Source organism: Miniopterus schreibersii (assembly GCF_964146895.1).
Source record: "Miniopterus schreibersii genome assembly, chromosome: 2".
Lineage (NCBI taxonomy): Eukaryota > Metazoa > Chordata > Mammalia > Chiroptera > Miniopteridae > Miniopterus > Miniopterus schreibersii.
In genome coordinates, this window is record NC_138102.1 from 38,697,010 (window position 1) to 38,712,212 (window position 15,203).

At 39.2% G+C, this 15,203-nt stretch overlaps 1 protein-coding gene across 2 annotated transcripts in view; it reads left to right on the forward strand.

Annotated features, from left to right (window-relative positions):
* Window positions 1–15,203, forward strand: part of ABCC4 (ATP binding cassette subfamily C member 4 (PEL blood group)) — a 222,748-nt gene that overhangs the window by 186,242 nt on the left and 21,303 nt on the right. For both annotated transcript variants that reach the window (XM_081130988.1, XM_081130989.1), the window contains exons 26-27: window positions 1,256–1,411; window positions 11,118–11,207. In XM_081130988.1, coding sequence (XP_080987114.1) covers window positions 1,256–1,411; window positions 11,118–11,207 — 246 coding nt within the window. The remainder of the gene's footprint in view (window positions 1–1,255; window positions 1,412–11,117; window positions 11,208–15,203) is intronic.

Consider the following 15,203-nt stretch of genomic DNA (forward strand, 5'->3'; position numbering starts at 1 on the left):
TAAAAGCCAGTTTTTACAATACTGTTTCATTCCTGACCAGCATTTTATGTGCATTATATTGATTCTTTGATCTTATTGTCAGGGCACTTAATTTCTCTCTGCTTTGGTTTTAATAACTAGACTGATACTTGACACGTTTCTTTCCCAAGGGGCAATTTATAACTATTAATTGGTTTGTAAAATGCCTTTTGAACCGCTCAGATGAAAGGCCTCATATAAATAGCAAATGTTACTTATGTTGTTGTTGTTGATGACGATTTCATTATGTGTATTTTGGTTACTTGCTACTGTCTTTTAAGACATAGACCTGCATTTTAAAATTTTAAGATGTTTCCTTTCAACACAGAACATAACCATACATTTAACATCCAGAGGTGATTTAGTTTCTTTATCAAACAACAATTCCTCTTAAAACCTAGAACTCTGGGAAAAGGAATACTTGTCTGTGTATAACACTTCTGACTTGACTTGTTGGCATCTCAGTAAAATTACCCAAGAAATTCTCAAGGTTCAAAGCACCCAGGCACAGTAATAAAGCTAATTTCAAAGCTGACTTCTCATCGACCACCTAGAAGACTGCTGGTTTTTCACTGCTAGGAGATTGAGTGTCTTATTTTTTAATTTTTTAATTTTCTTCTTTTAATCCTCACCCAAGGATATCTTTTCCATTACTTTTCAGAGAGAGTGAAAGAGACAGAGAGAGAGAGAGAAACATCGATGTGAGAGAGAGAGGGAGAGAAACATCGATGTGAGAGAGGCACATCGACTGGTTGCCTTTAGCACCCGCCCCGACTGGGCTGGGGGTCAAGCCTGCAACCGAAGTACATGCCCTTGACTGGAATCGAACCTGAGACCCTTCAGTCTGAGGGCCAATGCTCTAACCACTGAGCACAACTGGCTAGGACAAGTCTCTTATTTTTAACTTTTCTTTAGATAGAGTGAATTTCAACCAGGGGCAGTTTGCCACCCCAAGAGACATTTGTCAGTGTCTGACATTTTTGGTTGCCTCAATTTGGAGGATGCTACTGGCATCTGGTAGATAAGACCCCAGGATACTGGCAAATATTGTACAATGCACAGGACAGCCCCCATCACACACAACAGAATTATATGGCCCAAAAAGTCAACAGTGTCCAAGTTGAGAATTTCAGATACATTCAGTGTAAAACTTCCTTAATTCATCTTCACCAACCAGGGTTTCTCCTCGGTCTGTTGCATATTGTTTTTTCCTAATCTTGCCTGGATCTCTTTACAGGTTGGCATTGTGGGAAGAACAGGAGCTGGAAAAAGTTCCCTCATCTCAGCCCTTTTTAGATTGTCAGAACCTGAAGGTAAAATTTGGATTGATAAGATCTTGACAACTGAAATTGGACTTCACGATTTAAGGAAGAAAATGTCAATCATACCTCAGGTATGCAAGTCAGAGCATTCTCACATGTTCTTTTTATAAGGGTGCCCAAGTTTAATTGCTTTTAATTTTATTGCTTTTTAAAAGTGAATTAAAGGGGTGATCTATTCCCCCTGGTAGAGCATATTTTTAACAGCAGGTATTTTCAACTGATATCTTCATCAGATGCCAGGTTTTGTTTGTTCATTTGTTTGTTCATTTGTTTTGTGTGTGTGTGTGTGTGAGAGGGAGGGAGGGAAGGAGGGAAGGAGGGAAGGAGGGAAGGAGGGAGGGAGATAGATTTAAAAATTTACCTAGATAGATTTCTGGACTCAAACTTCCTCAAGTATTCAATTTTATCCACTGATAACAACATAATTTTAAGAACAAAATGGTAAATGGTTTGTTTAGCACTTGAGGAATTTCTGTAGGAAAACATAGATTTTAAGTGACTTAAAGATAGAATTTTGCTATAGGAAAAAAAGCTACCTTTTCAAAGATGTTATATCCATGGAGGCTTTTCTCTGAAACCAGGGGGCTTTGGGAATTTTGGAGTGCATCGGTGCTTTGGGGAGACTTATAGAACTCTACCCATTAGTGAATGATACAGACCAAGGAGGCAGTACAGAGTAGTGAGGAAGGACGCGAGACGAGGAATTCCATCTCCCTCCTCCTCAGCTTCCTCTCCAATACAAGGCAGCCAGCAATACCAGCTCCCAGAGCTGTTGTGAGGACTGAATAAATAAGTGCCTGGGGAGTGGTTCACCTGCTGTAGTGGTGGAGGGTTGAACTCACCGCCTCCTCCAGGGCTCTAATTATTTTTTTAACTCTACTTCTTAATAGAAGTATGACCCTCAGGAAGTGTTCTAGAGATTGGGTATATGCACAATAAGAGCTCCTGTCATTTCTGTGGTTCATCCACTCAACATAAATTTAGAGAACATTTATTGAGCAATTACTATCTTCCAGGTATATGGCCAAGGGCAACATAGGCCCTGCACTCACTGGCCTGAGGCCTCACGTCTTCCATCCTGCCCTCTGCTTTTACACTTACACATTTTCAGCTTTATACCTGCTGATTATTTTAAAATTTAGGGCCTTTTGTTTTGTTTTACACTCTATGTAATTATCTAGTCATCAAAGGAAGCTGAGAAAACACATACCCTCTTGAGGTGAGAAACGCAAAGAAGAGACAAGACAAAAAGAGCCAGGCAAACGCGCTTCCTGTATGTGGATATAAAGACCTCTTAAATGCCTGTTTATTAGGAAGCATATATGACACAGTACCCCAGGAGGAGAATTTGGACTTGGACCTTAGGACCGAGCACAGCCCTTGCTACCTACTGCTGACCTCCAAAATGATTGGAATTACTCTAAGTAATTTTGAAATGTAGATATTCTTCAGAACCACAATCAGATGCCAGTTTATACTGATTAGGTTGACTAGTACTTAAAAACAACAACAGAAAATAACAAGTGTTGGAACCCTTGTGCGTGGCTGGTGGGAATGTAAAATGGTGGAAAGCAGGATGGAGGTTCCTCAAAAAATTAAAAATAGACTTATAATATGATCCAGCAATTCTGCTTCTGAGTTTAAGCCCAAAAGAATTGAAAGCAGGGTCTTGAAGAGATATCTGTACACCCACGTGTTCCTCAAAATAGCAAAAATGTAGATGCACCCCACGTGTTCATTGATAGATGAATGGATAAATGAAATGTGGGATATCCATACAGTGGAATATAATTCAGCCTTAAAAAGGAAAGAACTTTGTACACATGGTACAATATAGATGAACCTTGAGGACATTATAAGTGAAATAAGCCAGTCACCAAAGGGTAATATTGTATGATTCCATTTATATGGGGTACCTAAAGTAATCAAATTCATAGAGAATGGTGTTTCCTGGGGGCTTTGAGGCGGAAGAGAATGGGGAGTTGTTTAATGAGTCCAGTTTCAGTTTTGGTGATGGTTGTTCAACAGTGCTCTTAAGCCCTCTGAACAGTACTCTTAAAAGTGGTTAAGGCAGTAAATTTTATGTGTATTTACCAGAATGTTTTTTAATTATTTTAAACATATCCCTTTCAGGAAAAATGGAAAGAAATTTTTAGCACATAAAGTCCTTGTATTGAAAGATTCCCTCTGGCTGTTAGATTCATGACTTGGGGTCACAGTATAAACACGAGTTTAAATTCCCAAGTTTTATATTTTGGTTGTACCCATCTCTGAAATGGGCCAAAGAGATTTACTTAGCAGAAATAATGGGCATGTCTGTCTGTAAAGTACTTTCATATCTTTGGATGAAAGGACCTAGAAATGTGTCCTCTGTTACTTTTAATGCTTCTTCATAAGAAATGGTTGTATGCTTGTGTACATAAAAGAACTGTATAAATAAAGAAATAACGTTAGATGATTCTTGGCTCTTCCACTAATGTTTTGGAAGCACATCTGAGCAAAGACTAAATATACCTTGACATCACCAGGTCTTGGTTCTGTTCCATCAGTTTCCACCCTGCTTTTGAGCATGCTCTATATACATACTCCAGAGAGCGTGCTTGCAAAACAGGGCTGAGCTTTGTATCCATGCAGATAACCATCACCAACCATTGTAAACACAGAACCTTCATTTTTTTCACTTTATATGCCTTTGTCTCCAAGGCACAGTGTTTGTTGATTAAAGAGAGTCAGGAGAGACAGTTCGGTGTGTCAAGGGCCCCAGAAAATCATTCAGGAGGCAGCCAGGGGTAGAATCTTCAAGCTCGGAGACCCAGTGTCAGCACAGTCCGGCTCCGCCTCATAGGAGTGTGTGACCTTGATGAAGTCGCAAGGCCTCCAAGCTCCAGGTTCCTCGTCCTTAAACCAGGTCTAGTAATTACTGCCTTGCAGATTTGTTGTGAAGATTTAACCGACGAGAAAATGTTTGTGGCCCCATGCCTGGTTCTTAGGAATACTCAGTAAATAGTAACTATGATTATTAAGGATTGGGGCACTGGCCTTTCTAGTATTATTGTCACTTAAGTAAAAATAGTACAACACTCTGGATGGACTTTGCTGCTTACTTTCTACTGATGGGTTGGTGGTCCTTGGTGACTTTTCTTTACACTGATGATAACATAAACCAAATTGTTTATATAAGTTTAAAGAGTAAAGCAAAAAAAGGAAAATTATATAAAAATTTTATGTACATTTAAAGAGTGAAGCAAAAAATAAGAAGAAAAGAAAAGGAGTTCTAGTGTAAGGAGAAACCTATCCAATGCTTGTCCCACAGGCAACACAGGCAAGAATATCACTTGTTTTTATCTTTGTTTTCTGGCTGCCCTCCCACCCAGGATTCTTTCCTGACCACTGCTCCGAACCCCACTAATACATTACAGTCCCCCATGAAGAGCCCTGACATTTTTCTCCACCCTCTCCACATTCCCATCTACTTTCTACCTCTCCTTGAGGGTGGGCCGTGTCTCATTTTCATTGCTGCACTACTTGTTGCAGTTCCTGACAAGGTCCACAAGTAGTAATAATAATTCCTAGCATTTGTGGACAAGAGTTTTAACCCCTTTCCTTATCTCACAGATTGAAAAACGGAGGCACAGTGAACTTAACCCACTCACCAAGTTAGCAGCAGAGCCAGGATTCAAATTTAATTTCGGGGGTTTCCCAACTCCTGCCTGTGGGCCTGACCACTCCGCCGGGGACTCGAACATACTGTTGATTGAATGTGATCCACAGTAGAACTGTGACGTATCATTTTGTGCGTACACACACACACACACACACACACACTTCACAAAACAACATTACTCTGCGCTCTGCACTCTATTTTCTATTATATTCACTCTATGCTCCTTTATATAAAAGACGAAATGGTGATCATGAGGCACAAAATTGATTTCATGACCCATTGGTTTCACATGCAGTTTGAAAAACACTGCCTCTCACTGTCCCCCTGTTCGATTGGGCTCCAGATACATGATAATGCCTCACTAGGAGCTTCAGGTATGTTCTGGGTCCTTGCAGCATTCCTGCAAAGTTAGCCCCACTTCCAGGAAGGAACTGGGGCGTGGGGAGGTAAGTATCCGACCCTGGGTCAAACAGCTAATATGCAGTAGAATCAGAACTCAGGTCTGTCCAACTCCAAATCTCGCTATTTTTTTCAGTAGATGCTCATTGAACTGAATGTTCTAATCAGATATTTTATTCATTTTTCCTACCACACCACTAAAAAAAAATTCCCCCAAACCATAACAAGAAAAATGAATAAATATACTGTAGAGCAAAATTAAAAGATATTTCTCCTGTGCTATGTCCCTCATTTGGACAGTTTAGTGGTTTTGAAAAGCTGAGCTGTTTACTTTTGCCAACAAACTCAAGTCACACCACTGAAAGAAAATTCAGAAGTGGATTTACTCACTAATTTGTCATGCGCCAGTAAGTGTCTGGAGAAGACAGAGTCTTACCTTGCCAGAGCTGAGAACCCTTTCTCTCTGCTGTGTCTCACGGGCTGCAGAGGTGGAGAAGTCTGTTGGCCTGGCTACTTGGTTACTTGTCTGTACTGCAGGAAACTTACATTTCTCTTCCCCACAAATGTAGGAAGCTGTGTTGCTTGTGTCTCAACACCGCGATTTAGGGAACCTGAGTTGTTTAGAGCAGACTTTGGGAAGGGGGAACTCAGTGTTCTTTACTCCTTTACAGATTTGGTGAACTAGGGCCACATCGTCTTCCCTGGCTCCCCACTTGCTGATCTGGGTGCAGCAGGGAGCTGCTCTGGTGGTCTCCCTCTTCCAGGCTTATCCCTGTCACTCTCAACCCTACCACGAGCAAGTCAGAATTGGGAGAGATGTGACTGCAGCAAAGACCTACATAGGACGGAGGCAAGGGAGTGGTGGTATACACAGTGGGGCTAGTCCCGGAGGGAACTTTCAGAAACAAAGACTGTATTCTTAAAAATATACACCTCAGTTTGTGTTCAGAATTTTAGGAATAGCAAGTAAATGAAAACACTTCCAAAAAATTTTTCTTAAACAGAGCAGGTAGCTGAAATGTAGGCGTCCTTTGTACTCAGGACCCTAAATAGTTAAAATATGTTCCCCAAAGAGAACACCAACGTGAGATTATATTCAGAGAGTTGCTTGCTTATCTGAAAGATCTGGAAAAACGGATTTCAAAACTTCTTTGGATGGATTCTCTACACCTAGAGCCCCTATCCTATGGGCATAAAGAAAATGTTTTCATTTGAAGAGGGATTCCATGCAAATGCAGCATTTATGATTGCACCCCAAGGGTTGGCACAGATCAACAGCTATTATCTTTATATGATGAAACATATTCATTTTTTATATTTATTTGACTTCTTAAAATCCAAGCAAAACATAGGTAATTTTTAAACAGTCCACTCTGCTCTTTTGGTATTTCCATTCCCTGGGTCGTCTGCAGCAGGTTGGAAAAGGTTAACCAGAGCTGTCTCTTTAAGACTTCTTTATTACCTGCTTTTCTTTCCCTTTTTTTTCTTGTTGAGAACAAAACTCAAAGAGAGAAGAGGTGGGTATGCTGTTACTAGTAAAGAAATACAACTGGACCCCGGCCTAATGCAGTCAGGCCTTTGTTTCTGACACTGAAGTCTTCATTAAGGCCCTGGAACGGCTCCCCGGAGCTCCTGACCTTTTTGTATGGAAAGAGGACTTTACACGACTTAAATTCTTTTTCCTTTGTTGGTGAACAATGTTCTTTTCTTCTGAATATGGATGATGATCGGTTCATTCGGAGGCTACAGGACTAAAAAAAAAAAAGAAGAAGGAAACCAAGATATAAAGCAACTCCAGGTGATTCCCTCAGTCTTGAAGCAGGGAGCCAAGCTGCCCTTAATAAAGGTCCTCAGATTAGAAATGAAAACGCAGCTCTTGGGACTTGAAGGAACAGGGGCAGCAGCCGCTCCTGAGGATGTGCTTTAGTAGAGGGCACTTTCCTGGTTTGGAACTGAACCGATGAGTGCTTTAAAGTGTTGTGCTTTATCTGCTGAGTTTGTAACCACTTGTACGGGTTTTGTCTTGGTCCCGGGTCGTTTTAAGTATCTGAAGGTTAGTGGGTAGGGTTTCTTTTTAGGATAATGAGAGGCTTGTCCTCCAGTGGTGTGTCCAAAAGGTCTGGTAAGACTGTAGTTTTCCGTCTTGCAGTTGTGTGGAGGGATTATCAATTTACTACACTCAGTGCTTTGATTCACGGTGGCCTCTTTGGGGTCACACACCTAATATGAACTTGTGTTATGTTACTAACAAAGGAAAAATTTACTACTGAATGTGGCACAGAAGATTTAAAAAAAAATTAAAAAATGTACCCTTTAAACCAAGGTGAAAAACAGGTTTGATACTAATGCGTTTAAAATATTACATTGAACAAGAGCATTTCTTTTTCTAGTTGTACTGTGCCAGCTGACTCTGATTAAATAAGGTTTAATTGTGTACCTTCAGAAAAAAATACAGTGCTTAGGCTAATAAATTTAGTATATATTCACATGCCGGTTGTGTGTCCTACCATAAACGTCCACACTAAAATGTTCTGCCCGCAAACATTTTTATAACACTTATTTATAAGATTGGTTTATTAACTTCATTGCTTGGAGGTGGGCACTTTAAGTCATATCTATCAGAAGTGATCATTAATTTGACCCTTATTGGCTCTTGCAGTAGTGTCTGTTGTGAGCACTTTCATTACCTTTTGGTTTCTTATTTGGCAAGTGGACGAGAGTAGAATGAGTGGAAACCGAAACGAACACTGTGCACAAAGCGCACTGGCATAGCAAAGCAGACATTGTTAACAAATTGCCTGCTGGTGTTAAGGGAAAAATATAGCTTTAATCAGTTAATGTTTTAATAAATCATTCTTTTTATTCAACAAGTTTTGATTGAATTTTTACTCATTTTGAAAAATATATTTGGCATGTCTTAATGAAGAGAAAATGTTCTTATTTACAAAACTATTTTCTTCTCTCGTACCGCTAAGTAAACACAAGTAATTGCCTAATATATTCTTTTAGATTGACAGTACCCTTTGGCATTGGAAAATGCTTAAACTTAGTTTCTTTCTTTTTATGACATTCAGCAGCGATTGGTGATAATTAGCAGACCCTCCTTAAGGCCAACAGAGTATCTGAGGATTCTGTTTGAAGCTCAGAGTAAAGCAGCTGCAGGTGTTGGTCAGGGGCTGAGTGGGAAACTCCTGTTTCTCCAAAGAATCCCATTTTAATTCCCCAGTCTTTGGAGAGATTCATCCACTTCAAGGAGTTTACTAAAGAGAAGACAGTGAGGGAAGTGACAACAGAGAGGCCCTGATTATGAAACAGATGATTGAACTTTCCATGTGTGTCCCTGTGCCTGTTCTGAAGCACCAGAACCCCCAAATGTGCTAGTATTGGGAGTCCTGTCTTCACATAACGAAGGAAGAAAGGTCTATCTTTTAGAAACAAAGCAAATTTTTTTGTAGTTAGCTTAGGTAATGCCTCTGTAGAGTGTACTTTAAAAACCAGGTAGACACTTTATCCAACACTAGACCTCTCCCCGGATGTGACTGATCTTTGGGAGGGAAACCCAAGGAAAAGATTTTCAGGTCCTATAAGCTGAGATGGACAAGTAAACGGTCCTGTCATTAATGTAAGCAAAGAGCCCACCTGTCACTTTGCCCAGTGGGCTCAAAGCGGATTCCTTACCCTGTCCCCTTTCAGCCCTTTTATCTCCTCAAACGCCAGCCCTCAAAGAGTCTCTCGGTTTGGGCTCCAGAATGGAACACGGCTTATAGTTTAGAGCCTGTGGAGTAAGTGGGAGGAAAGCCAGAGGAGAACGGGGAATAATGGGGACCAGCCTCCCCTCGCCTGGCCCATCGTTTCTATAAACCTCATGGAAACAACTGAAGGACGAGAAACCGCCCAGGTTGTTGAAATCTTACCATTGATAATTACATAAAATAAGAAAAGCTTCTTTTTTCCTTTAAATCTAAAGTAGAATGATGGTCATTCCCCTGACAGGGAGCTGTTGCCATTGCTTAGATGGTTTAGTCCTTGATCCTAAATTTTGGTAGTTTTAAGGGAGACGTTAAATTTGGGTCTCTGAATTTTTTCAGTTCTATTCAGTAATCATTTAGAAATGTTACATGACCAGTGATTTTTAGTGCTTTGTGGCATATTAGCCACTTTGTCAACTTTGTTCAAATAAAGTGTTCCTTTTAACATCTTTTGAAAAAAAATATTTCTATTGATGTTTAGAGAGAGAAGAAGGAAGAGGGAGAGGAACGTCGATGTGAGAGCAGAACATTGATCAGTTGCCACCTGCACGCCCCCCCGCCAGGGATTAAGCCTGTAACCCAGCCATGTACCCTGACCAGGAATCAAACTGGCAACCTTTCAGTGCATGGGATGGCGCCCAACCAACTGAGCCACACCTGCCAGGGCTTACCGTCTTTTTAATTTAGGATCTTGCTTAGGGATACATGCATGGCTTTTGCTGGCACACCATCTGTCTTCTGCATCCATTTTTCCCTCACCAGTCTTGAAACTGAGACAATAGGGAAAGGAGGTATGGGAGGCTCTCTGAGTGTCATCCTTCTTCATGGCTAGAGAAAAATCGACCTTCTCAGTCTTTCTTCTCAGGCTTTTGAGAAGTGAAGAGGAATGGTCTAGCCCCAAGGCCAGGCCAGACTTGATGCTGGTGATTCCCTTGAGTCCAGCACTGGTAGAAAAGTCCAGTCTCCTCTTGTTCCCATAGCTGTGCATCTCATTGCTCTACCACCTTGATTGAAAGTGGCCAATTGGGCTCTTTTCTGCTGCCCATATTCTTGGGGCCTGGGTTACTAGAGGCACTTAAAAGAAAACTTAAATGGCCTACTTATGCTCAGGTACAAGATTCTCTCTTGAAACCCAGAAGGAGGCATATATTTCGAGAGAAATTTAATTGTGGTTCCTCCCGAAGCAGATGAATAGGAAGAGCTATTTAAATGAAAATAATTTCATTATGACACATGTCACAATGGGTTTCAGGTTATCCAGCCCTTGCAGTTAATAATGAAGTTCTGTGAGTCATGAAATCCTGATGCACAGACAGGATAACATGGGGATTAGCTGATGCAAATCAGAGGCTCTCTTCATGAATAGAGGTGCCACTGGCCCCAATAGTTTACCTTCTCTTTGGACAAAAACCAGGTTTTCCCATTCAGACAGGTGGAGAGATTCCCAATCCTGGAAGATTGTTTTACCAATAGAGAAAATATCCTAGTTTATTATTCGGTGCAAATGTGAAAATATTTAAGTTTTGCTTTGAGGCACAAATTTCAATTAATCATGCTCTTGGTATTTTTCCAGCATCACACCAAGATTTACAATTAATTTTTATAGCTCTCTTGATGTAACCTCAAAAAATTTATATCCTTGTTTTTTTCTGCTTGAGCAGAGATCACTCACTATCAGAAAGGCATTTTTAAAAATCAAACCTTCCTTTTCCAGTTTCTTCTTAAGATGACACATTTGAACAGTTTCTTTTGTTAGTATTCAGTGGGCCAGAAGATATTTTGGACTGCACTCTGTACAATGGAAAATTAATAGAGATTGTTCTGTAAACAAGTATTTGCAACCTTTTAACTCATGATTATAGTGAATTTTGGTTTTTTGAATTTTTAATTCTGTTCTGAAAGTTAGCATTGGAATAAAAAGAAAAGAGGCTACAGTAATAATATTCTCTATTTTTCGGTATTTAGGAACCTGTTTTATTCACTGGAACGATGAGGAAAAATCTGGATCCCTTTAATGAGCATACGGATGAGGAGCTGTGGAATGCCTTAAAAGAGGTAATTTATAACACGTAATTAACTTGTTAGCATTAGTGTATGTGCATTTATAGCATTGCAGGTAATTAAGGGGGAACTTTTTTATAATCCTCCCCTAGGGCATGTTTCCATTGATTTTAGAGAGAGAGGAACTAAGAGAGAGAGGGAAAGAGAGAGAGAGGGAAAGAGAAACGTCAACGCCAGGGAGAAATATCGATTGGTTGCCTCCTGCATGCTCCTCAACCAGGGGTCAAACCCGCAACTTAGGTGTGTTGCGGAATGGAACCCGCCAACTTTTTGTGTATGGAGCGACACTCCAACTAACTGAGCCACACCAGCCAGGGCAGAGGGGAACTTTTTGTTTACCTGACTTTATATTCACCACCTGGGAGAACATTGAGGACATGGATACATTTAAAATGTGTATATTGATGATGATGGAAGTGAAAAATACAGCACCTCATGCTCATTTTAACTTTTTTCCTAGAACCCAAAGCAACTAGACACACCACAAAGCTCTAAACTAGAAGTTATAATTATGCGTTCAAATTCTACCAGAGGCCTAGTAGCTAACATTCATTTTATTCTTAGGGAACATCTACTAAGTGGAGACAATAATAATTTTTCAGTATTAGCTAAAAGATAAATGAGGTCATAGTAATAAAATACTTTTAAGTTTTATAAAAATGTGTTTATAAAGGTAAATTATTCCGTTAGAATGTGATAATTATTTATGGGCAAACATGTTTTAATGCTTCACAGCAAATGCAGATAAGAAAACCTTGGAGCTTTTGCTATGTTTTTATACCAATACGTTCATTTCTAGAGTATTTTCTATTATTCGTATAGTGCTTTCCTTTAGACCACTTCTTGGAATTTCCTCTTCCTTGCATGAAAAGATTATGACTGTTAAGGTGCTATTAATTTGTATTTTTTATTTTTTTACTATTTTGCTCACAGAATTTTTATTTGCATTGAAAGATATTTAAAAAACATTAGGTAATTTCAAATTTTATATACAACTTTTATCAGCATCTTTATTCAGCTTGTTGGTTAGATTTTTCTTGACTATAATTATATCAGATTAAACATTTGAAATGCACTTCACTTTTTTTCTAATTATGCTAGTTATATATCACATAGAAGTGAAAACTTGTGAAGTTTTATGGAAAGGGATGGGAAGTTGGTGATGCTGAGTGGCATTTAATAAAACCCAATGCAAGATTATTAAAACATTGAAAAATCATTTACTCCTATTTTCACAGGCCTGTTGTGTTGCATCTTTTAATACTAATTATTTTGTATATTCACCCTAGTTCTACAAATTGATTTTGAGCTACTGGGTGGCAGAACCACATGTAGACCTGTAAACCATAGACAGACTTCTCATCCCTCATAGGACCTAGCTCAGTCTTTTGCTTTTAAAAAGTAAGCACTTTAATACACATGTTCTGAATGTTTATTAACATTCCCTTCATTTCAGAGAAGTGTGGCTCATTTCTTGCACACACACACGACCTCACATGTTCTTATTTTGAATCTGCATTTGCCATTTCATGTCAGCCTTCCAGGGATAGTTCTAAAATCTTTAATTTATAGATGAGCTTTGACTGTGAGCAAGCAGAGTTGGATGCCCGACAGTTTCCTGCCAGTAATTCTGGTTTCTGAAGGCATGTCGGCACTGAGTCTTCACACACCCACCCTGCTTTCCAGCAACTGTGGGGACCTTATTCCCCTAATCGGGCTCACCACTTCGCCTTCTCCATGAAAAGCAGTGGACCTCTGATTTCATTTGAATTGGAGAGTCTTTCTCCAGTGAAATTCTTGAAGAGAAGAGGTGGGGAGAGCAATTAACCATCAAATAAAAAGAAACGTAGGACGATCCCTGCTCTTGAACTCTCAGGGCACATTTAGTGGTGAATTTGTGACACACCTTTAAAAACAGGAATTACTGGTAAATGATTTTTCTATGTATTTTAGAGCTTGAGATCTGTCTTCACAGATTCTCAGATAGGAAAATTATTCTAGAAATACATTGTTCCACAGACAGTGAAGAAATGTTAATTGGCAGACAAATCCTTTCAAAAACTTAGAACTTCGCTGTGGCTTACTTCGTCTGTAGGAATCAAAATAAAAATAAAAATTAGTAGCCTCTCAGAATTCTAGAAATGATGGCATGGTGGAAGTGGTAGATAATACTAAGATCTGCCTTTATTTAAGCTACACTTGGAACCCCCTGTGAATAAAGATAAACATGAATTTATTTCCCAAAATGAAGACAGTGGTTTCCTTGTATTGCTTCTGGAATTGCCCTTGTTGCCTCAGTGATACCTCTTAGTGTGAGAAATCACTCCACATTGTGTTACTCTAGGATTTATTTCTAAATGACTTTTGTGTGTTTATTTTCAACGGAAGAGTTGGTATCCTGATATTTTAGAAAATTTACCAAATCTTTCATTGAAAAACATAGAAAGCCACAAAGTCAAATTTTAGGAGAGTTAAACACCCTGGTCAGCTGGTTTATAAATGATGCCAAACTGGAAATGGGAACCCAAACCCATGTAAAAGAGAAAAATGCCTTTTTTTTTAAGTCCTCTTCATCCTGCCTCCTCCTCCTGTCTCAGTGGAGATGGATGTTCAGAAGGGAGATAGTTCTATAGATGTTGCCCGTCTAATCTGGGTTATTTTTTAAATGAGGCTGAAAATACATTTCTTCATAGGTCCTGAAAAATAGCCAGCTATAAACTGAAGAAAGTTAATTGAAATTAGTGCTGATTTGGGCACCTAAAAAGAAATGGCAGTTCTATAAATATAAGCAATGGCTAAAGATTAAGCAGTTTATCAGTGAAAGGTCAAAACATATAAAACTGTATTATATATATGCAGATAGGCTCAGTACTGATAAAAGCAAAGAGGAAAAATGCAGCAGAACATGGAGAGAGGCCAGCTAACTGCATTATTAATAACAGGCAATATCTATTGGTCTCTGCTCTGTATCAAGCACTGTTGTAAACTCAACACATACTGACTAATTTTATACTCTAATGATGTTAGGAGGTAGACACCTTTATTATTATTATATTATAGTATAATTTGTAAATTAGGAAGGTAGGATAGGGAAAGTTCAGGAACTTGCCCAGTTGGCAGAGCCAGGTGAGACTCATGCCTAAGCTTCCTGGCCTCTTGGCCCCTATATTTTATTTTAATTATGCTGTTATCTAATGTTTTCAAATTCAACAGTTGTAACTCGTAGTTACCATGTTATAGTGCCTCAATTTTCTTTTTCTCGGTTCTAAGACTTAATTGTAACATGAATGTGTGGTAATACTAACAGAGGGCCTTCACATTCATGTCATTCTCATAACCATCCCTGATTTGTAAATGAAGACAGAGTCTCAGAACACAGTGTGTGTCTTCTGGAACCATGTCTATTGTTCTCACAACCCTTACTTCTCATCAGGCAGATATGGATGACCTGAAAGATGGTAAAAAAACAGACTAGTGATGAGATGTCATCTAAGCCGGGCAAGTCTGAGATTATTTCTTCAAAGCCAGGGTATCGGTCTTAAGAAAGACCATTTTGCATACACAAGTGTTACCAAAGTCAGCTCAGCACAAAAAGCTCATAAATGCCTTGCCACTGGCATACCTTTGATCAGTTCTATCACCTGGGGTGTAGACCTATGAATATGTATCGTAACAAGAATACTCAGTACGTACTCTTCCTTGTAATGAAGGAGGTTTGGCTAAGTTGACATCTTTATTTTATAATTTTTAGTACAAGTAATTGCACCACAGTTCAAATCTTACACTTTACATTTTGTATACTTTCATGCTGATGTTAAATACCACTATCATATTTAATCTTAACTCAGAATTTCTGTATGTTGGGCGTGGACTTACATCATGAACACAATTCAAGAACACGTTCATAGAAGTGCCTCAGCATTTAGGAAATACCATGAAAACGCTGCCCACTTACCCTTGGTGTTTTGTTATTTGACAATGTAATTCTGT